General features: G+C 40.9%; 3 protein-coding genes and 1 long non-coding RNA gene across 8 annotated transcripts in view; 2 read left to right on the top strand and 2 right to left on the bottom strand.

Annotated features, from left to right (window-relative positions):
* Positions 1–6,478, top strand: part of AKAP9 (A-kinase anchoring protein 9) — a 121,825-nt gene extending 115,347 nt beyond the window's left edge. For all 5 annotated transcript variants that reach the window (XM_042802136.1, XM_042802135.1, XM_042802133.1 and 2 more), the window contains 7 exons: positions 336–521; positions 1,063–1,263; positions 1,660–1,892; positions 2,898–2,983; positions 3,779–3,854; positions 5,114–5,253; positions 5,895–6,478. In XM_042802136.1, coding sequence (XP_042658070.1) covers positions 336–521; positions 1,063–1,263; positions 1,660–1,892; positions 2,898–2,983; positions 3,779–3,854; positions 5,114–5,253; positions 5,895–5,938 — 966 coding nt within the window. In that variant the 3' untranslated portion in view covers positions 5,939–6,478. The remainder of the gene's footprint in view (positions 1–335; positions 522–1,062; positions 1,264–1,659; positions 1,893–2,897; positions 2,984–3,778; positions 3,855–5,113; positions 5,254–5,894) is intronic.
* A 414-nt stretch (positions 6,479–6,892) lies between these two features.
* Positions 6,893–18,569, bottom strand: LOC104358865 (lanosterol 14-alpha demethylase). The gene is made up of 10 exons (XM_032991604.2): positions 18,358–18,569; positions 17,496–17,594; positions 16,310–16,486; positions 12,630–12,756; positions 11,333–11,507; positions 11,028–11,147; positions 10,383–10,578; positions 9,668–9,763; positions 8,573–8,741; positions 6,893–7,920 (listed from the first exon to the last, which is right to left on the bottom strand). Exons 1-10 carry the CDS (start codon positions 18,508–18,510, stop codon positions 7,742–7,744), a joined length of 1,491 nt encoding a protein of 496 aa, XP_032847495.2. The 5' UTR covers positions 18,511–18,569; the 3' UTR covers positions 6,893–7,741.
* Positions 18,570–18,886: 317 nt separating this feature from the next.
* LOC116961269 lies at positions 18,887–21,843 on the top strand. Its single transcript, XR_004406920.2, has 2 exons — positions 18,887–19,067; positions 21,592–21,843. It is a non-coding gene; the product is annotated as an uncharacterized LOC116961269 (long non-coding RNA).
* KRIT1 (KRIT1 ankyrin repeat containing) overlaps positions 21,038–23,372 on the bottom strand; it is a 27,297-nt gene continuing 24,962 nt past the window's right edge. The window contains exon 19 of the transcript XR_006166185.1: positions 21,038–22,485. The gene's annotated coding sequence lies outside the window, so the exon portion shown is untranslated. The remainder of the gene's footprint in view (positions 22,486–23,372) is intronic.

Genomic DNA, 23,372 nt, shown 5'->3' with positions numbered 1-23,372 from the left:
CGTTTTAAGCAAGTGTTTTAAACATGACTTGAAAAAAATCTTTGAGGCTTTTCTCTTCCTCTGTTAGATAAATCTAAACATAGTAGAAATGCTTTGGAAATTGTTACAGCTGGTACAGTTGAGCTTGCATGAAAATACTCTGCTGTGATATACAGGATAAGCATAGAAGAGGAAGTCGTATTAATCTATAGTTTATATGTACGCTTCTGTTTCCTTTATATAAGTTGTTATGAAGTCATTGTCGTCATCTACAAAAGTGTTTCACTGTAAGCCACTTATTTTCAAGTTGGCAACTTGGATCTAATACAAGTTGTGTTTGGTTTTCTTTCTTCTAGCTGAAACTGGTGCTACCACCAGGGACTCCATCTGGCTCTCTGACTGAGAGGCTGCTGAGACAAAATGCTGAGCTGACGGGCTTTGTCAGCAGACTGAGTGAAGAAAAGAATAATTTGAGGAATGCTGTTATGAAACTGGAGGAAGAATTGAGAAGATACCAGCACAGACAACCTTCTGGAGACTACGTATGTCTTTAGTGGTGCTGATATAGTGATGTATACATAGGCATAAAAGCATCATTCTTTGCCCTAGCCACCTAAGTGGGAGTGATCAAGCTCTCTTTCTTGGCTTTCCTCTGCATAGTAAGTGGATGTGGGTTATTCTTGTCCTGTGACCAATATATCTGGACTCATTCTGTTTACTGTAAACTTCATGATTTTTACCCATCTTCTTTTTGTTATTTAAATTCCACATGCTGCTCGCTTTGATCTGTATCTCATCACCATGATGAGTGGCAATTAGATCCAGATAGCTTCAAGATCATGAAGCTAGTATGATCCGATGAGGGGAATTTTTTTGGAGAAGCTGTATTTTTTGAGCACATTGATCAGGCTCCTAAATTCACTGCCTCTGAGTTGTTAGGATGCAAGGGTGGCCCCAAATACAATCAGTGGGTAGTTTTTCTGTCATTAATTTTATGAGCTCTCCACCAAACTAATGACTAGAATGACACAGGTCAAGCTTTTCCAAACTGTGTGGGTCAAATTCAGTTTCTTTTGTCTTCAGTCTTCTAGACACTCATCAGATGTTGGAGTTAATATCGATACTCTCGTTGCCTCTGAGAAGGAAATTTGGAACAGAGAAAAGCTGTCACTGCAGAAGTCTTTGAAACAAGCTGACGCAGAGCTCTCCAAGCTGAGAGCAGAGCTCAGGAGCGAAGCTTTCTTCAGAGAACTGGGATCAGATTCTGAAAATGCTGTTTTAAGGGTAGGAAGACTTTGTTGCCCACATACTAATTACAACTGCTTTTTTCATTTTTATTTGGGCCTATTTTTCACTGTGTTCACTCTGCTTATTCTAAGTAAACAGATGTTTATTCAGTTTTAAAATTTTCATCCTCAGATACGTGACTTAGTTTTTCTCCCCAAGAATGATATGTAAGCGCCTATGTTGACCTTTTGTGCATACTCTACTTCTCACTGTGCAGGTGATCCTCAGGCTATGAACAATTATGAGCAGTAGTACGGTCTTCTCCATGATAGTGAGAAATTAATAATCACAGAAATGCTGTGGGAGTAATGGTGTCAAAAGTGTTAGAACTGTAATCATTCTTGGAGCTTATGGAGCCTGTTTTGTTTTGTTTTGTTTTTTTTCTTGCTGTAGAGAATTTATGGCAAATACCTACGAGCCGAGAGCTTTCGGAAAGCTCTCATATACCAGAAGAAATATTTGCTGCTGTTACTAGGTGGATTCCAGGAGTGTGAAGAAGCCACACTGGCCCTCATTGCACGAATGGGTGGACAACCTTCCTACACAGACCTTGAAATAATCACGCATCATTCAAAGGGTTTTACAAGATTTCGCTCTGCAGTCAGAGTATGCATTGCAATTTCAAGGTAAACTGAAGGAAGTTAGAGTTCAAACAGATATGACTGAAGTTTAAGATATACTTTTCTAGCTCTCTAGTGGAATCTAGAACTTCTCATGTTCCATCTCATGTTTAGATTTTTGGTAGTCATGAATATAGTAGGTGCTGTGTAGGGTAACAAGTTGAGCAGAGCATAGGTAAAATCTGTAATAGGAATAAGCAATCTGACTGTTTAAAAAGGGCTCTGTATTTGATAATCAAAGATAGAGTGTATTGGATAAAGTCATAATATTAGGAAAAAAAATAGCAATTCGAGGATATGCATTTATTTACAAAGGTATTTTCTGCAACTTAATGTCCTTTAAAGGTTAAATTCTTACACACAAGTATAAAACAGATTTATGAACTAATTTTATCCATCTCAGTAGTCCCTTGAAGACTTTAGGTCTCACACTGAAGATGATGAGAATGAGGATCTATTCTTCAGACTAGGAATAGATGAGGAAGAACAAGTGAAGCTTATTACTGCATAGTGCTGCCATGTTGCCTGCAAACCTTCTTCATGGAGATTTGGACCCCCAGGCACTTGTTTGCTATTGATCTGAGCCTTGTGTGTAGCATAAAATCAAGGAACTATTCATGTACCTGTTGTAAGTGAGGCTTTTGCTCATAGTGCTCTGCGGTTACAATTTTGGGGATGCAACAGTGCAAAAAATATATTTAGTATGATTTTAAAATGCTGATGCCCACTTGCTTAGGTGCTTGATCCGTTTGCTGTCCACTTGGAATTATGCAGCAGCTCTGGAATTAATGGAATTGCAGAGGTGAAACTGAAATCAGATTTGGACAGAAGATGTTTTCCTTAGGCACGTGTATAAGGATATTTTGTATTTGATCTTCAGGTTTTAGATGTCCATTAATTTTGCTTGGTGTTCAAGAAATTCTTATGCCTTCTAAGAAAACAAGCAAATTATTTTTATCAGACTATTTCATTTATCCTGAAGTACTTATCTTTTTCTTATTCGAAATGCAGAATGAAGTTCCTGGTTCGTCGATGGCACAGAGTTACGGGTTCTGGTATATTAAGTATCAGTAGGGATGTCTTTAGCCAGAACACAGGTAAATCATAGTCCAGTAATGACTGAAAAGATGGTACTCCTAAGTCACACCACTGCTTAATGGAGGTGGTTTTTAATTTCCATTTTCCTCATGGGGAAGGAATGGGGTGCTGTTCCCCCTTCCTTTTGCTATAATCACATGGATTAACCTATTTCTCAGTTTTCTTAGAGTTTCCATGCTCAGCACAGACACTAATCCATTTGCTTTCTCGTCAATCTTGTTTTGCTCTGTTGTGGGTGGAATTTAAAAAAATATGGCAACTTTCCCTATGGAGCATATTTGTAAAAACAATTTTAGCTGCATCATTGGGTTTCTTGTAAGACATCTGCACCCCCAGCTCTGAGAGGGGATGCTGGGGACAGGGACGGACAGAGGAATCATAGCGACTACAGGACCCCACAGCGGCGACAGAGCCTATTGCCCAGCCCTCCCTAGCCTTTTTCTCAGAAGAAAAGCTTGTCATTCTTTTGTTGTAGCTTAAAGTTTGGGAAATCTGGTTTTTTGTTTGCTTTTTGGTAGGAACCTAAGGAGAATCAGAAGCTTCTTTATGAATTCCTGGCTATCTAGGTCTGCACTAAGACTCTGTCCTGATCAGTCTCTCAGAGTTTTCTCATTAACATCAGTGAGGCCAGGATTTCACCTCTGGTTTTCTCTGAAGCAGTCTGAAGGTGGTCTATATTTGTTAAATGCCATTTTTGTGATATGCAAACAGATAACTCGCCTTTGAGATTCCCAGTGAAGTGCAAAAGGTGTTACTTTTATCAGTTTCCAAGACATTGCTTTTTCTATTTCTAGGTAGTGAATTACGGCCTGATTCATTCTCTGGTGGCATGGATCTTTATGGAGAACAAAGGCATTCCTATAGATCCAGGTTAGACATGGAGTCTCCTAGATCTCCTGCAAACTTTCAACATAAGTACATTTTATTTTAGATTATTACTCTCTGTCAGAACCATGTTTAACTAAATTAATGCATCAGTGCTTACTGCTAAGGTTTGTAATCTTTGATGCCATAAGATTTTTAAACTTTTTTCTGTAAGGATATATAACAAATTACATCTCAGGCCTTCAGTGTGCATTTACTCATCACCTGATCCAGGCCAAAGCTTGCAGACTACTGCTGTCTGATTTACATCCCGTCCTTGGCACCGGATCGCGGGGTGGAGCTGTGGTTACCTGCATCAGTAGAGTCCAGGCTTCGTGGCCAGGCGACCCTGCCCACCTTTCTGGTTGGCAGCAGAGTGTGGTGCAGAGAAGGGCTGCCTCGAGTGCCCTCAGCAAAGGAAGGGAAAAGCAGGGCCAGAGAAAAGCTGGGCTGCTCGCTGTAGCTGGGGAGGGTCGTCTGGTTACTGCGGGCTGTGAGGAATTACCGCAGCCTCGTGGCCAGAGCGCGGGTGGAAGCTGCTTGGTAGCTCCGCTGCTTGTTTTTGTTTAAACCCTGGTGGCTGGCTGTACTAAGCTGTGATACCAAAGGTACCAGTGAATCAGATGCCAGTGGAAGCAGGTATTTTTCGTCAAAGGCAACGTTTTTATGAGCACCACCAGCCTTTGATAAGTTTAATACGGAGTTGTGAGCTCAGATCTTTGCTGAATATCAAATTCTAGCCATTTTGGTTTTTCATTTTTATATAAACCACCTCAACATTTATAATCTTAGTTTGTGGCAACCGTAAGAGTTTACATGGAAAGAAGTGTTTAATCTATTTTAGCCACTTTTGACTTTTACTTATAGAGTAACGAAGAGAGACAGAATCCTGTAAAGATGGCAGTGTCCTTGTTCACGCGAGCTTAATAGAAAAGCAAGCTTGAATCTACCACAGCTTCTGCTGCAGTCTCAGTAGGAATTTGCTGGTCAGTCTTTGTCCCAAAGAAATGCAGCAACAAATCAGGTGCAGCAGAAAGAAAAGGCAACTGGGAAAAGTGGTTTATCTGGGGGAGGCAGTATGATGGCTTGGGCAATAAATGGCAGGGAGGTTAAATGGGTGTGATGTGCTGGCTACCCCATGGGTAGGTGAAGGGACAGGCAGTCAGTAAGGTATCCCTGCTTGTAGTATTTTGCTGTGTCAGCTGATACTTCTGTTTTACTTGAGATTTTGCTTCTTGAAAACATCCGTGTTCTTCTGCCCCTAGGTTCCACAGTACACATGCTGATTTAAACCCCGTCTCCTTCGCCTGTTCTCAGTTGCAGAACTATGATCCTGAAAGAGCTTTAACAGATTACATCAATCGTCTGGAGGCACTACAGCGGCGCCTTGGCAGCGCGCAGTCGGGTAAGGGCTCAGGCACTCCTCCCCCTGACCCCAGGCAGCACGAAGCAGGGGGCCAAGCTAGAAAGTGTGTGCCGGTTCTCTGAGATACGTAACAAACACCTTTGACTTCAGGCATTTTCAACCGTAAAGAGGCTACTCTAAGCTGTAGCAAAAAGCTCATTAAAAAAGAAACTGATTTTTTTTTAGAGGGAGACATACAAGTGTGCTTTAACTACAGATTATGAGTTTATTGGTAACACTTTAACTGTCCCTGTTCTCGAATAAATGTGCAGCAAGGGGAATCTTACTAAGATTTGTGTACCCAAAAGACTGAGGAGGAGTACAAGGGGAATTTCTTCTCCTACCACTTTAATTACAGAAGTTACAGCCTTTTTGTCCCATAAAGGATGGTCATTTTTGTGTTGCAAAAGGAATGCATCAAGAAAATTGTCAGATCAATGGGACGTAACTTATCAAACTTGATTTTTGCGGTTACTGTGTCAGTCTTACTTCAGCATAAAATCCATCATTTGAGGAAGTTTTGTTCTTAAAAGATTTCCCATGTTACTTAGCCAAGTAAGAGTGAAGATTTTATATATCACTGGTGAATCCTCATCTACTTATTCCAAGTAATCTTGATGAAATCTTTCTCCCTCTTACAGCTTCGACTTCATACACTCAGTTGCACGCAGGTATGAGAAGATAATACCCTTGCAACATCTCCATCACTGGCAGTGATGTTCATGGATTGCCTTCGGTAAATCTGTGCTCTTTCTGTGCTTTTGTATAATGTGTATATTGTGGGACCAATATGAACACAGCTAGACAATTGTATACAGTTCCATCCTGGCATACCCCTGCTGACTGGGATTCATGTATATAGGCACTTTGTGTTCATGGAAAGGAGGGAAAAAACCAAACAAACAAACAAAAAAAAAAACCCACCCACATTAAAATTACATGTATATTTGTGGAATGCTAATTTAAATTATTAACTTATGAAGTGTGTATTTATCAAAAGGGGGGTCAAAGATGATTTGTGTATTAATGAAATTGAGCTACATTCAGCAAAGTTTACTTGCACTTTTTCTGGCAAGGCTACTGAAGTTACATGACACTCAATATTTGCTACTGGCAGTGCAGACAGAATATCACCTGTAGAGACCTATTTTTGTAATGGTAGAAGTTTTGAATTTTATGGGTATTTTGTCAAAGTACTGAAATAAAGATGACTTCATGCTTTTAACTGTGTTCAAGAACCCCTCCCTTACTCACACTGAAAAGGTTGCTCCTACCACCTCGTGGTGGCTGCAGCTTCACTTTTTAGATTCCAAAATGCTGCCGCTAACAAGATGAGAGGACAGGCACAGGCCTGGCTTGTGAAGACCCTGGTCACCTCTGATGGGGCTGTAAGGGAAGATACTGCACTCCCTCAGTTGCTGTGACTGATATAAAACCTGGTGTTTGTATCAGTTACACCCGAGTTTAAAACAGGAAAGATGAGGCAAAGCCCGTGCTACAGTGAGCACTGATGAAGGAACAGAAGCTCTTTGCATGACCAACTCTATACTTACAAGACTGAAAGAAAGTTTATTACAAATTTAGGTACAAAAGCTTTTCAGAATTGACAGGGTTAACCACAGAAAAATTCCACAAGAAGTTTGTTTATAAATTTAATTCGATGTTCCTGTGAGCCATTTATCATCACCACTCATGAACCAAACACCATTTAACAATCCTGCATGAGTCAGTACAAAGGGGACAACATTCAGCTACTTCACTTAATTTGTGACCATTTTATACACAAACATGTTATTTACAAAATTAACATTATTTGTATCATCATATCGTAACTTTCACACATCAAGCTTCTAGAGATCACTACTTTCAGAAGATTTTCTTAGAAAAGTTATTTGTTGCTTTCTGAACCTAAGCATTTTAAAACTGCTTCACATCAGACATTTAAATTGTTAAATCTCAGAAAAGACTCATTTTTTTAAATGATCAGCCAAGACCATACTTAGTTCACTTGGAACAGAATCACGAGTATCAAAGGTAGGGCACCACCAGGTACATTCCCCATTGGTGTCTGTTCCCCGACAGATTTATTGTAAGTGGATAGAGAGGTAACGCACATAGTCTTACCCCATATTATCCTAGGAGAAGTAGTCTTCAATTATTTTTCAAAAGCAAAGGATTCCATGTATAGAAATGACCTATTTCTTTACCTTAAAGAGCTGGCATGCACCTTAAAAGTGTTACACCAATAGAAAAGACACTTTTCTTTTAAAAAATGCAATGAGAAATTTGTAGAACAAGCCACTATACACAGCAGCATTAAATGATGGGGGCAAACAAACAAAATAAATAGATGAAAAAACTTTGCATTTGGTAGATTATTGTTGCTTTCCTAACAGTAGATGCAAGTTTCCATTTGCCACTCATTTTGCCACAATTTTAAAAAGTCTGGTTAGTTCACACAACTTAAATAAGGCTTTAGCTCCAGAATTTACAGTGACCTCCTCTTATAGCTGATAACAGGGTTATTAGGTGTGTGTATCATTGTTGTATAATTTATAGTTGGAAAATAGTCATTGATGAGATCAAATTCATACAAACGAAGCAAAGTAGACCAAATAGTCTTAATCTGAACATAAGCAAAGTTTTCTCCAATGCAGCGATGACGGCCTAGAAGGAAAGCCGTAGAAAGCAGTTAGAATACCTAGTTACTGAATCACCTTCAGCAAGAAGGTAACTTTAAAAGGTTTCTGTGGACAGCAATTGCTTCTTTTTAAACAAGGTGAGGCTCTGATGTTGCACATACACCACTATGGAACTCCTTCAGTCTTGTTTTTATGAGCTGTCACTGCATAGATCAGACCAAGTAATGTGAACGAGATGGTGTTGGTCTGTCCTCACCAGAAAGTGCTCGTTTATGTATCACCAAAGAAGCCTTTGCAGCACTGAGAAAGGATATCAACTCTAACCCTGGTGTGGCACTATCTGCAAACTGTTTTGGCAGTTGGGATTCTATGCAGGTTTTTGCTCTGCTTTGAACTGACTCTGTGTTACCATCTTCTTACCTTGACTTGGAAAGTCCAATACCACACCTGCTAACCTCAAGATTTGGTTCGGTTGCTACTCTGAGCAATATATACAGCTATTACTAATGCAGAACTTAATTAACAGCACATTCAGAGTAAGAAAGCTTTCAGGCAGGAATAGAAAGAAAAAAATGCCTCCTCAGATGCTACAGCCTGGGGAGGTGGTGTGCGAGACCACCCGAATGAGCCAGGGCAGCACGCAATCACGTGGGAAGGCACTGCGTTTTCTTACTCACCAGCACCAAAGGGAACATAGGCAAATTTCTCTCCAGCTGCTGGGTTATCTTGGAGATACCGGTCAGGCTTGAAGTCCAGAGCATCGTTCCAGGAGTCCCTGAGTCTGTGGTTAACAGTGGGAGAGACACAGACCTGATGGCCAGGGGGAATATTATATCCAGCAACAGTCTACAAGAGAAGAGACAAGACTCTACACATCACAACATTTCTCCATCTTTCTTTTTAAAGTGTTTCCTGAAGTGCTATACCATGAGGCTTGAACTTCAAAAGAGATTTTGGCTAAGCTCATTTAAAATGAATACAGCCCAATACTTTATTGTTTTACTTGTACAGGACACAACATTCAAGTAGTTGCAGGAACCTTTCAGCTGCTTTAACAAAGCTGGCAGTTCTACAGAAAATGTTTTGTTTTGGTTTTTTTTTTTTTTAAAATAAACTAACTTAAAATTTATTGAAAGCATGTGCCATGGGAGGGATATTCATTTAAAAAAATTTTACTTATTTGACTTTGTCTTACTTGTACAAACAGCAAGATTTCTTTCATAATTACCTAGCTTGTGTTGTATTAAGTGCAAGCCAAGTTTTTCCAAAATAGCTATTAAAAACATCTGGCAAACAAAAAATATCTTTAAATGGTAGCACCAAACTAAGCTCAAGTGAGACCGACAGCTAAAAGAAAGGGTCAGTTCCGCTAAGACTACACGTGCCTGTTATTGGGCCCCTCAGAGCCTCTCCAAGCTGAACAAGCCCTGTTCCCTCAAGCCTCTCCTCACAGGACAAGTGCTGCAACCCTCAACCATCCTGGTGTCCCTCTGCTTGCTTCACTTTATCAACATCTTGATTGCTGCAGGCCAGCAGGGTCCAAAACTGGACACAAACAATCCCAGGTGAAGGTAACAACTACCAAGTTCAAAGTATTAATTGCTTTCCTCAATTAACACTCCCACTGCTACAGCCCAGGCTGCCATCAGCTTTCATCCCTGCCAGCACACCCTGCTCATTTGTGTTTTCCTTCAGCTGCCCAGGACACCCCCACCTGGCCTCTCCCAGTCCTGTTCTACTGAAGTGAGGTTGGCTTCAGTAAGTGTACTCACTTGAGGAGTCTTGGCCATTCTCATTATGGTCATTATAGGAGGTCTAAGCCTTAAAGTTTCTTTCAGACAGCGATCCAGCAAACTAAGATCCCTGAGCTGAAAATACAGAGAAAATGACATATCAAAATACAGCCAAGTTACGTCAACACAAACAAAATGGTATTTTATGCCATTTAAAAGAATTAAAAAAAAAAAAAAAAAAAAATCTAAGAATAAGCAGCTCATATTTACATGTACTTCTTTAGCTACCCTGATAATTGAATCAAATGGGAAAAGTTAAGAAGGAAAAAAATCTCTGACCAGAGACCAGTAATTAAATACAACTACTTTCTTACTGATCTGTCTTGTGAGTGCCTTCTGGTGCCTAACTAAAGCATGAGGTCACACTGCATCCCTTTCCTCTCTAGGAATATGAGGATCTTCCTCCTCTACTGAACTCTGATTTCTTAAATAGACATTTAGGAACTGTAATTTTCTTAACACTGATTCAAAGAACAGTAGCAAGCTGAAAATTTACCTGGAGAGAGGAAATGGAGGAGACGATATACTGTCAAACAGTGTTGTCAGAGAGTGACTGTGCCAGATGATTCTAACACAAAGCATATGACTATATCTCAGATTTCTTTATTGTCATGTTTGTTTGGTTGGTTGTTTTTTTTTTTAAAAGTATCTAACAGTATCAAATTACCCAGCAGGAATAATGTAACATACAAACCTGGTCGTAAGTTAACGGCGGCAAGTCATCCCCACAAACTGCTTTTTGTTCTGCGTAGCACTGTTCCTGTATCGATTTGTCTCTGGCTATGAAGAAGCCAAGCCAGGCACTAGTGGTGGAGGATGTGTGCTGCCCCGCCAGGAGCAGCCCAATCAGCATTCCAGCAATTTCATCATCTGTCAGCGGACGGCCATCCCTAGGTTGAAGGGTGTCATGTTAGAGCTTCATCTGATCAGGTTTCCAGTTACAGTAGCACTTACAATTTCTTCTAATGTTCTTCTTTCTCTTCTTCTCTTTTGTTACCTACCCTAAATGGAGCGGCAAAACATCTAGGGGCGGGGAGAAGGGAGAACAGAGGGAGAGAGGCTCTCTAGGAGCCTTAAAGAAAATCACTACCAAACAGCCAGCAAAGAAAAAGGAAGCAACCTTGTGACCACTGTTGAAAATCTCAGAAATGCGAATAACCATTTACAAGTAAAGTTTTGAAGCTGTTTTTAAGAATACAGCTAGGACCACCTGCTGGCAACAAAAACTATTCAGAGCATGAGGGCATTTTTCTTATTTTCTGTTAGACAGTTTTAACTGCAGAGCTGAAAGCTGAAGTAAAACATCTATAAATAACAAATCTTCAAACCCTTGGCTTACTTGTATGAAGCATCAAGCAGAGTTTGGAGCATGTCATCCTCCTTTTCCTCAGACTTCCGACGTTTCTGGATAACCTTGTAAAAAATATTCTTTATTTCTTTGTGTGCTCGATCTCGACGTCTGCAATTCAAAACACTTCTATTAGTAACTTTATACAAAGCAACAGATAAAATGCTTATGAGGATTTATTGGGATGTCTATAATAGCTTACAAACAAGAAATGGGGGAGGGGGTAGGGGAGAAACCCGAACAAGTATTTTATCTACATGTCTTTGTTAAGTTGCTTCATCTGTTATTTCTGGTACCTGAAGCTCGGCAGAGGTAGCCATCCTGGCAGAAGCCAGGCAGCAGGAGTAAAACCCCCATCCAAATCAGCATACAGCTGAGCCACCTTCTCATTCAGTAAGCTTCTTATTTCTTTCCCATGTAAGCAATGGCTTGCTGTCAAAATGATAAGTTCTGAAAGGGCTTCAAACAGGTCTGAGGAAGGATTTGAGAAAAATGTTATTTTAATATGTATAAATTCAAGCAAGATGTTATATTTTACAGGTTACTCTATTTTGTAGAAAAGAAAAATAAGAAACTGGACACAGATTAATAATTTTAAATAGAGTTTTAGATTGGTTTACTAGGAGAATGAAGCATCTCATTTTAAACTTCTGTGTGCCTTTCAGGTCTCTCTTCAAACAACTTTTTAATTAGAGCACTGATTTCAACAACTTTTTTCTAAAGTATTTTTTTCAAGAAATTTTTCTAGGAGAGCTAGTAATCCTTCCAAAGTAAGCCATGCAGCACAAGCTCAATCCTTACTAAAAATAAAAGTCATACAAAAACAAACTTTATATCCAAATCCATGAGAAACCAGTTAGATTTGCTGCTCACTGAATTATTTTAAAATAATAATATTTATATATTTAAATATTAAATTATATATTAACATATTATTAACTCTTATGTAGTATATAAATTATAGGTATAAGTTATATTCAAATATGCAAGTCATATATTATATAAATACATATTTAAATATAAAGATATTATGTTTAAATAAATAGTATTTCTGATGCTGTCATGCCACTGTGGGCTTGCAACAATAGTGATAGGCTATGTCTAACAGGCTAGTTGGGAAAGAAAGGTGGGAAATAAAAGAATTCCACTTTGACCACTAACTTAACTGTATCAACTTCAAGGATGCAGTTCTGCAGCGCAGATCCCTGAACAAAGGTCTCTGACGGGCTTTGGGAAGTCAGAGCAGTATCTCTTCCTTGGGACTAAGAGGTGGTTACACTGAGCTGACTCACATCATGCCAAATGAGCATGATTCAGCCAGGCAACAGGTACACTCTCTCTTAGCTGACTAAGAAAGCAAGAGGAAGATGGCTCTTTACTCCTGTCAGTGATTTTTTGAGCAGCTTTACTCTCCAGCAGCTTAAATCTGAGTAAACAAAATCTGTATTTTGCACATTTCTTCTGATGTTCAGTACAGTTTTATCTATGTCATTTTTAATTTAATACTGCAGTAAATCATTTACAAAAACATACTGCACTGATCTGAATTCCTTCCCAGAAAATCTGAGGAAAAATGGATCTGATCTTGCTTACTTTTTTCTCCGCTCTCTCCCCATGCTTTGAAATACTCCTTTGTTTCTTCTTCAATCATAGATACATGCTGTTTAAACTGGGCAATATTTAGCCCAGTTTTTAACATCTTCTTCTGTTCCAAAAATACCTAGAGGAACCAAGACAGAAAAAAGCAATCAGTACAAGGATCATCATATTCATGTCATTAACAACTTATTATAATTTGTACTATAAGAACATACAGAAGTAAAAAAAAATATTATTAGGGTTGTAGGGTACAACAGATACACAAACTTAAATAATAGCGTTCCATTTTTCACCTTCTTCATTTTTCAAGCAAAAGTCTAGTAACATCCAAGTAAAATACTAGCTGAAGAGCTAATCAATCCTCTCTTTTACAGTACTAAAACAGAAAATAATTTTAAAATCTTTGTTAAACTTTATCCCTGAAGATACAAGAAGCATTCAAGATTGAAATATGGAATGGACTTTAGATAGATAATCACAAACGTATTCAGACCCATCCTTGCAATGTCTGGATTCAGCCTGTGTTCCTTGTTACGTGGCCTCCTTGCTTTCTCGCCCCCAGAGCATCTGTCTTCTCTCATGCACTAATACCTTGCCTCTGGTCTAGAGATGCACCTTTCTTTTACAAGGCCCCCTGATTTCACTGCCCAGAGAGTCAGACACAGAAGCAGGAAGCAAACTGCTTTCTAGGAAAATGGTGAGCTTCCCGTCCCTCTCAGCTCTTCCTCTTTTTCTTTACATAGACTCATAGCTAACAGAACTACCGGTAAAAAGCCCATTATTAGATGGGAACCATTCAATGGATTAACAGGACATCTACTCAAAAAATTATTCAATGAATTTTTAAGCCCTAATTAGGACTTAGGGCATCTGCTCAATAGATCTGCACTCTGCCATAAGCAAGACACCAAAAATTGTCTGACTACCAAGGGCTCTGCATGTATTATAAAGTTATTCACAAAACAAAAAGCATAAGAAGAAAGGTTACTTCCTATAAACTTCTGTTTTCAGAATGCAGTAGGGACTCTAGCAGTCTGTCAGAGGGTACACATGCCACAGAGCAGAGACAATCACATTTTCCCTTGCAACACTGTAGCCCGTCTCCATCTCCCACTTGATGGGGACAGGAATGGCACACAGGAGTGAACACATCCTCTGCCATTTCGACTTCTCTCCATGCAAAACTATCTGCAAGAGGCTTGGAGGGAGGAGACAGAGTGAATGAATTGATATATAGACTACACACATTAACAATTACCAGAATTACTGGGAAATAAGTAGCTTCCTTTTAAAGAGTCATCAGTTACATTCTAACAAGTAGTCAACTGCAAGGTGTGGCTCTTCTGAACACGACTGAAAGTCACTGTCAGACTAAAACGTAGAGATTTAGCAGTTTGAGCAGAGAGAAGAGGGCCTTAAAAAGAACATTCTGGGTGACCCATCGATGGTAGAATGCCAAAGAAAGTTTGAACGGCTCTCTAAATGCCTTCCCAGTAGATGTCTGAAATGAAATCTTGGTGGTAGCACCATGCAAAAAAAAAAAAAAAAAAACAACCCAAACCAAAACAAACGAACAACAACAAACCCAAACAAAACAAACAGCTCACCTCTAGCAGGGTGCATTCTGGCCACAACCAGACATACTATGTCACTAGATTCATACAGGGAAACACACAACTAGAGATAATAATCAGTGCATGCCAGTAACAAAATCCCTGCACCTCCTAGCTGTGGAAAAACATGATTTTCTGAGGAACCTGAATCTGCAGAGATAAAAAAGAAGTGCTTCTAGTATCAAAGGTATGAATGAAGTAGACTTGTCCACAGACACTCAAGTCTGAGTAACATGAAAAGATTAATCTCTTGACTAAAGCGGAACTCAAACGCACTCTAGGGAAAAAAACTAGGTTAATTCTAGAAAAAGACCTTATTTCAGGAAAAAAAAGCAGTATATGATGGACCAATGCGGTAGGCCTTAATCATCCCTATATGCCTGAAGAACATAGTTGTAAGAAATGCCCATTTCCAAGGATCTTACAGAAAGTTCTATAAAACTCCTGAGGGATAAGATTAGAGCCCATCGAATAACTAGCTCTTGAAAGAAGATAAACATTCAAATCCTTTCATGAACTGTATAGTGTGGAAGCAGAAGTCAGGACAGCTGTAACAACAAGCGGATGAACTTTACAGAATTAACAGATAAATCAGCACATTTCAGTTTCAAGCAGACATCCCACCACAGTCAGAATCCAAAGAACAAGAACGCCACAGAGAAAATCTGGCCAATTTAGCAGTCTGTCTGATTCACAGACACCATTCTGAAACTAGTATACACCAGAGAAGAACATGAAAGATGCACTGCAGAGAATCATGTACTCTCTCCACTCTAGCAGCTCCAAAAGGGATCTCTGACTTTTTGAGGAAGTCTGTTAGAATGACCCTGCTTGTGGAAGACATCTCCTAGGACAAAAGAACTGATCTCTCACTTATCCAGGCTGCAGTCCTGCTGATTTCATTCACAAGGGGACAGGTGAAGCTGTGCAAATCCATCAGGTGCAAAAAAAACCACCACCCAACCAATCAATCAATCAATCCTCCCCACAAAATCTGTGACACTCTATCCACAATTCAACACTTCCTGACAAAGCAGGAGACAACTAAACTCTCCTCTACTTATTTATGAAGTGGCAGGTTGTTGGTAATCGATTGTATATAAGAATTCCAAACGAATAGGGTAAGAACAACATACATACTTTGTGGGTCACTGCAAAATGCCAGTGTGGAAGAAAAGACCCTAGTGATTACTGTCCCTAAACCACATAATGAAGAGGGCAATAATCACTGCAAGTACCTTTGGCAGGGGAGAATGAAGAGGCATGCTAAGGAGGAAAAGTCTTGATGGCCGCAGAAACTATTACCGGCATCTATACAAACAAAATTAAGCCAAAACTGAAAATCCAAAAATAAAGCATATCACAATGCTGCTTCTGCCACCAGACTACTCAGTTGTACAACAGGCTGTCAATGTCAACAGACACTGAACAGAATCCCAGTGGAGCAAGTCTGTCCACAGACAAGTTGGCTTCGGCAGTTTTAAGAGTCTGTCACGACAAAGAGCACACACAAACAAGAAAGCAGCCAGCACTTTGCTCAGAAACGATGCCACATGACAGAGCCACTGTGCTTCCAGACCCATGCAGACTGTATCCTGCAAACATATACAGACTGATTTTTGTCCAAGCAACACAAACCTTGTGGTGAAAATCATCAAATTAATACTCCTGTATCTAGATTTGAACGGCATAAATGAAAAATTATTTCTCTTAAAGCTCTCTCATAAGGAAAACCTGAAGTTGCTTGTAAGGGAAAAGTAAACTGCAGCTGGTAGCACATGATAATGGAAGGAAAAAGAGACTCACTTAGTTTTTCCTCTATGGTGGACTAAATGGTTTCAAGAACATAAAATAGCACCCAGAGTGACAAATGGCCAGGTGGTAAATAAAGCAACTTAAACATGTTCAGTCCTGATTATCCAACTGAGGCAATTTACCTGCAATATGCCAGAACTGCGTATGAACACAAAATTCCATCATACAGAGCCAAGAGCTCAAGCCTGCCTACTCAGAATTTAAATTACAGCAATTTTCTGCTCATCTTATCTTAAAAATACATACTGTATTAGGGACATCATAAGCAACTCCCTTGCCAAAAACTGGTGTCGTTAACCGAGAGTATACATCCTCTGCATTCAAATCTTCATTTTTACTATTGAAGAGTAGAGCAGCAGCATCACTACCCAGTAAGTATGTAAATGTCTTGCCAACCATAGTGAAACTGAACACAGGTCCATACTAAGAGAGAAAAAAAAAAAAAAAATAAAAAATTTCATTTTAAATAAGAACACAAATCATTAAATCCATCTCTTTATTTACAGGCTTCCATAAATCACTTACTCTCCAAAGAAGTATCTAGAGATTTAATAAAGATATAAATATTTGAAACCAAATTTAAATTCTGTTCTTGATATACTTACTAGTGATATCTAATGTTACAACAAACACACACAATCTTGCACATTTTAAAACCATTTAGTTTAAAAAATGTAAATAAAAAATCAGATACACTACAAAAACTAGCAGGGAGATTACAGCACATATAGCCTCCAGTAATTTACAAATGCTGTCTCAAAAAATTCTGGATTTGGAATTATGCATACACAATTAAGAGAAAATAAGATTTTAAAGCTTAAAAGTCATGTCCAGTAGATCTTCACATACTAAATTTGGATTTCCCTAAACATCTAAGCTTATGACTCTAGAAAGTTTTCGACACTGTGAAACAAATCAGTAAACCTTATTTCATTGGAATTAAGGCTCTAGTGCCTTAGTCCATTTCTTTTGGGCTGTTACAGTATAAAATGTTCTGAAATTTTATACGGTAGTCATTTTAACATTGGAGAGGGCCTTCAAATCCATCAAACTGCCTACAGAGGTGGTAAACTACATTCCAGCGTAGTCATAGATTAGTAGAGTGAGATTAAAAATTCCCAATCAGGGCAAGAAATAACATCATGAAAATAGCTTTTTAATTAACTTGTGATTCAGCTATGAGCATTACCAAAACACACTGACATATTTTTTTAAATCTGAATCTCAAGTGATATCTCAGAAGACACTATTTCTCTAACAACAATGTTCATAAAGAGATCTGAAGAAACCAGAGCCTACTGTGAACAGTGCATTCCATATTTGAGGTGGTAAATGAGAATGAACTGATTTTAAACAGGCTCTAGATATAGAACTTAACAGATACTCAAAAATATTTTAGCATATGCTCAGCTAGTCATGTGGGACAACATACCTTGTCATAAGCATTTTCCAAAAATTCAATGGGACTTTTTCCAAATGCGATTGCATGTCCAAGGAAAGGGATGCTTGATGAAATGTAAGGGGGGTATTTCTGAGGAAGAAAGATAGAAATACTTATTGAATTTTCTTCAGAGAGTAATAAAATCATGTTGACTTACATCAAAACTAAACACAGAGGAGGCTTGCTACCTGTTTTGTTTATACCCTTTTTGTGAAAAGGCCAACTTTGGACAAGCGATTATTTTTTTAAATAGACTAAGACTGAGGCACATCTAAAAGCAGGAGAGGTTAAAATAAAATTAATGCGATTAAAATTCTCGCTAACCTGCCTCTGAAAGGAAAGCACGAAGATATTGCAACTGGAAAGAAAGCAGCCAGAAGCAACACAGTGTTGACAATATGTTAAACGGTCCCTCAAAAGCATCAACCTCTGTTTAGCAACATGTTTCACACATACGTGGGTGCCGCCTTTTAAGCTGCACTGATGAAGCGATACCGGGCACCGCCTGCGCCTCTACAAACCTCGAGCACCTCTGCTTCAGGCGGTACCAGCCACCGGGCGCAGGGACAAGCCGGAGCGGCGCTGCCGCCGGGCGCCGTCCCCGGGGGAGGCCGCCGGGAACGCTCCGCGATGGCCACAGCCCGCTCCCGCACCCCCGGATTGCGCCGCCCGTGCCTTGTGCGCTCCCCAAGAAGGGCTCTGCAGAGGCGAGAGGACCGCCGCTCCCCCGCCCGACAGCCCCTCAAGGGAGACGGCCGGCCCGCCCGCTCCCGGCCCTCTCCCTCTCCCTCTCCCCTGCCCCGGCCCCGGCCCCGGCCCCGCCGCGGGTGACCTGAGGTCCCCCAGCGCCTACCCTCTGGTCGGACCCGACGTGGCGCCGGTACCCCAGTTGGAAGAGGTAGCCGAGGCTCAGCGCGAAGGCGGAGGCGGCCAGCACCAGGGAGAGGGGGTTGCCGACGGCCACCCGCTCCAGCAGCGACCCGCCGACCTCCATCAGGCTCAGCATCGCCTCAGCGCGCCGCCCGCGCGCCCGGCCCACTCCGCGCGCCGCGGGGGCGGGGCTCTGCTGCCGCCACGCTCCGCCTCCCCGCCCCCCCCCCTCCTTCCCGCGCTGGGCTGATCTCTGCCCATGTGACGATTCCTGGCGCCTGAGCCAACCGGCGGCCGCGCTCTGCGGGGTGACGGCATCTGCCGGGCTACGAGGGGCGCCATTGGGCGGGCGGGGGGGCGGGGCGCCGGGCAGCGGGCGGGGATTGGCTGCCGGCGGGCAAGGGCAGCGTGGCCCCGGGCCGCAGCCGCCAGCCCCGGCCGCCCCGCGCGGGCGCTGCGGGGGGAAGGGGCCCCGCCCGCCGCCGTTCCCGCTCCCCGCGGCCCCCCCACAGCCCCAGACCTCGGGCCTGCTGGGCCCGGCCCTAGCACTGCTGTCGGCGTTGCTCAGCGCTCGGTAGCCTCTGTCCGCTGAAGCACCGCTCAGCCCAGCGGGGCCGCAGCAGCTTCTCGGTGCCAGAGCACGCTGGGGGATAAACGGAGGCCGGAGAGAATCGCACGTGGTCAGACCCACGGGTGTGTTGAATTTGTGGGGGGAGGTGATACATGTGGGTATAAGCTTGTGCGGGGATCGTGTCAGCCCTGCAGGGATTCACACCCACACATGCAACGCCACAGGCCCTGGGGAAGAGGGGCTGGAAAGCTGCCTGGTGGGAAAGAACCATCACGGTCAACAGCCGGCTGAATGTGAGCCCAGGTGGCCAAGAAGGCCAGCAGCACCCTGGCTAGTATCAGAAATCATGTGGCAAGCAGCACTAGGGAAGTGAACGTCCCCCTGTACCCGGCTCTGGTGAGGCCACACCTCAAATACTTCGTTCAGTTTTGGGCCCCTCACTGCGAGAAAGACATTGAGGAGCTGGGGTGTGTCCAGAGATGGGCAACAGAGCTGGTGAGGGGTCTAGAGAACAAGCTCAGGGGTGACTGGGGTTGTTTAACCTAGAGAAAAGGAGGCCCAGGGGTGACCTTCCTGCTTTCTACAACTCCCTGAGAGGAGGCTGTAGTGAGGTGAGTGTTGGTCTCTTCTAAGTAACCAGCAATAGGACAAGAGGGAATGGCCTCAAGTTGTACCAGGGGAGATTTAGGTTAGATATTAGGAAAAAATGTATTCACCGAAAGGATTGTCAAGCACTGGAACAGGCTGCCCTGGGAAATGGCTGAGTCAGCATCCCTGGAGGTATTTAAGAGACATCTAGCCATGGCACTGAGGGGACATGGTTTAGTGGTGGATTTGGCAGTGCTAGGTTAACAGTTGGACTCGATGATCTTAAGGGTCTTTTCCAACCTAAATAATTCTGTGATTCTATACGTTTATCCCATGCGTGATTGCCCCACGAGTCCCTACCCATGTGAGGGTGAAGGGTGGGTATGAACTTGCATGGAGAGACACGCACATGGGTAATGAACTTGTGTGGAAAGACCATGCATAGGTTGAACTTGTGTGGGGGTGAATGCATATGGATGTGGACATACATGAGTATGAACTCAGGTGAGAGAACCATGAGTGGATGTGAACTTAAGTGGGGATAAATTGTGTGGACAAACAATGCATGGGATGAACTCACATGTGGAGAAGCACAAGTGGGTATGAGCTTGTGTGGGGATAAGCAGATGTCGGTATGGACTCATGGGGATAAACACACGTGGGTATGGACTCTGGTATAAACACAAGAAACACGGGTATTAACTCACATGGAGTGCTTGGGTATAAAACATGCATGTGGTGAAACGTGTGTGGGGAGATGTGTGGGGGGATCACCTGTGGGGATGACGTACACCAGGGGGCCTACCTGGGATAACCCACATCAGTTAATCCACTCGGGATAACTCACACCAGGTAACTGGCTCACACCACGATAACCCGCCCAGGATAACCAATGTCAACTATCCCATCCTGGATAACTCACACCAGAGAATCCACACAGGACAACCTACTCATGATAATCCACACCAGATTACAGGCAACAACAGGCTGTATTATACCAGCAGTGTTACTCAGACAACTGAGCGCACAGACACATTCTTTGCTGCAGAAAAAGGTCAGCCTTGTAAAGGGCAGGACCCTGCCCGCCACACACTGCAGCGATCAGTGCTTTGTGCTGGTCAGGCCTTTATTTGCCCGGCAATCACACTTGCAAAAATCACACCACTTAAAAAGATTTCACAGATGGGACCCCTGTAACAGCTGTATTAAAAATAGTAAATTTAAGAGAGGATGCTCGGTTAGAAGCCATTGCAGATCTTAGCAGTATACATTAAAAACTGAAAAACTGTCTTTTTCTCAGTCTCATGCTTCACCACCCTCTTACCTCATGATGTATTTATATGCTTCAGAGCATAGTTCAGTGCTTACATTTTACTAATGGACTGAATGTCTGATACTCACCACTCAGGTTAAGCTGCTGTAGATTTCTTATTGATGCAATAGATGTGGGGAGCTGGACGATACCATTACTATTTGCAATTAAACAGACCAAATACTCCAGTTCTTTGATGCTGTCTGTAAGTTCCTTTAATGAATTGTGATATATGTCCAATTCCCTGATACAAACCAGTTTAGATAGCTTCTCTGGAACTGTAAATAACTGATAAAGAAATAGAACAGTTCATTTATTTAGATACAACTCTTTCTTGTCTGCAGAAAGTTTAAAAAGTAACTTTCCTGCAGGCAAAATAAGGTTCCATAATTTAATTCCAACAATAAAAGCTTCTGACCTTCAATTCCTAGTGGAAGCTAATTTGGTATTTGACAATAAAAATATGGATGCTGAGGACAAAAAACTGCAGGGAAGCTTTTTAGACATGATACTAGAAAGGCAGTAAAAATCGTGCAGTAGAATAATACATCTATAGCTGGAGCTTTGGCATATGTTCTTTTGGTCACTGTTATTAATGAAAAACTTTACCCTCAGAACACTAATTTTATTATCTGTTTTCTTCAGACATAGGATAGTGAAACATAATTTTATTCTTTTTGGTTCTGTTCTTACTTTGGTCTTTTCTAATTTTTATTTTCCTTCTTGGAACTTCAACTGTTCTGCAGTTTTTGTTGAAACTAAAGCTACAACTCTCTGAGTAAATGGACGTAAGATCGCTTACTTTTTGCTCCCTGGTCTGAAGAAAGCCAGCCCTTGGGAAAGATCATAACCACATTTGAAATCATATAAAGAAATAAGAGCCTTTTCTGAAATCAGGTATGAAATACAGATTTTGCAATTTCTGGCGAAAAGAGAGATAACTCATCAGGAGATTGTTTTGCTCTGTTCCTTAGTAAAAAAAAAAAAAAAAAAAAAAATCAAACTTTGGCTTTTAGAAATGTAAAGGAATTTTTTCTGCTATAAGAAATCAGAGATGCAGTATAGCTTTTCTTGAGTAGTGAAAGTTTAATGACCAACTAATTTTAAGAAGCATGACATGAGTTGGAAGGATTTGTTCATTTCACAGAGAGGAATCTTGGAGACAGGATTATCTAGCAAATCCCAGCTAGTTGTTTTGTCTCTTGACATTGATTGGGATGGAAAATACCTACATTCCTAATAGTTCTAGAAAAATAAAAAATATATGGTCTATTTTTGATCAATCTAATTATCAAAATATCACCTCAAGGTATACCTCAATAACACTATATAAAGTGAGGTTCATGTCTACTATTTGTAATTAAAAGTGGATCCTAATAATTTTTGTCCAATTCTGCTATTCGAAGTAGGTTAATACGTTCCTAAGTTTGCCTCTGTAGAAGCTATTTTTCTGCTCTTTGTTTACTCTAGGTGTGTTCAAACACAGGAGCTTTTACATCTGTTAGGAGGAAGTCTATTAATAATGATTTTGCAGCACAATAACCTGGCAACACAAGTTTTTCTTACCCAAAGGAAATGTTCTCTTACCTTCAACCCTTTAATTCAACACACTGTTCATGTCTCCAGCGAAGAAAGATGACCTATTTCAGAAGGAAAAGATCCAAACTGGTTGGTTGATACATTTAGGGACTTGATCACTTCCAGATTACTAATCTGGAAAGGAATGCTCTTTATCTGATTATTTGGAATGTGGAGTGTTTTCAAACACTTTACACAGTTCTTCAGGACTTACTATGGTGTAACAGCAGTATCTAGAGAGCCTTCATCCTGGATGACACTGCTGGCATGCTATTGATTTAATTCTCACTTATATCCTAGTTTTGTAAGGCTATACAGGCATGCAGAAAATGGGGACAATTTATTTTTGTTTAACTCTAGATGCTCAAAATCTTTAATGTCAGAAATTCCAGGTATTATTTCTGAAACAGAGTTGCCACTAAGATTTAAAGGTTTAAGATCAAATAGTGCATACAATGCATTTGGAAACTGAGAGCGCTTATTATTGCTGAGGTTATCCGTATACAATTTTTTAATTCAAGAGGAATGTATCTTAATACATTTCCAGAAAACTCTGGTTTGGAGAGGTCTTTCAAATGAGGTATTTGTCCACCCAGTGAGTCCTGTGACTTTCTACTTAAAGATAACTCCTCTTAATGTTTAAGTCTGAATATTATCAGGAAGCTGGGTTAATTGATTATTATGTATAATGAGATGTTTCAGCGTGGTACAGCTGAAAAGATTATCTGTGATGCTTCTGAATACATTTTTGCAAGGTTCAGAAACCCAAGTTCTCATAAATTCTCCAGTTTATCTGAAAGAAACTCCTATCTGTTATCATCAACTCTAAGTACATTTAGGTTTATCAACCACAAAAGCTGCACAGGCAAAAATATTAGCTAATTGTTACTAAATGATAATTTCTGTAGTTTCTTAAGTTCTTTAATATCCTTTGGTTAAACTCCAAGTT

The sequence above is a fragment of the Tyto alba genome, unplaced genomic scaffold, assembly GCF_018691265.1.
Source record: "Tyto alba isolate M040663 unplaced genomic scaffold, T.alba_DEE_v4.0 Super-Scaffold_38, whole genome shotgun sequence".
NCBI classification, from domain to species: Eukaryota; Metazoa; Chordata; class Aves; order Strigiformes; family Tytonidae; genus Tyto; species Tyto alba.
This window is presented reverse-complemented; position numbering and strand designations above follow the sequence as displayed.

Excerpts from the sequence above, each read along its gene's own strand:
- LOC104358865 (XM_032991604.2), bottom strand. The coding sequence starts at position 18,510 with ATGCTGAGCCTGATGGAGGTCGGCGGGTCGCTGCTGGAGCGGGTGGCC. Across the intron at positions 10,579-11,027 it reads CTGCTTGATGCTTCATACAA|GGATGGCCGTCCGCTGACAG; the intron begins GTAAGCCAAGGG and ends CCTTCAACCTAG. Across the intron at positions 7,921-8,572 it reads CTATGTTCCCTTTGGTGCTG|GCCGTCATCGCTGCATTGGA; the intron begins GTGAGTAAGAAA and ends CTTTCCTTCTAG.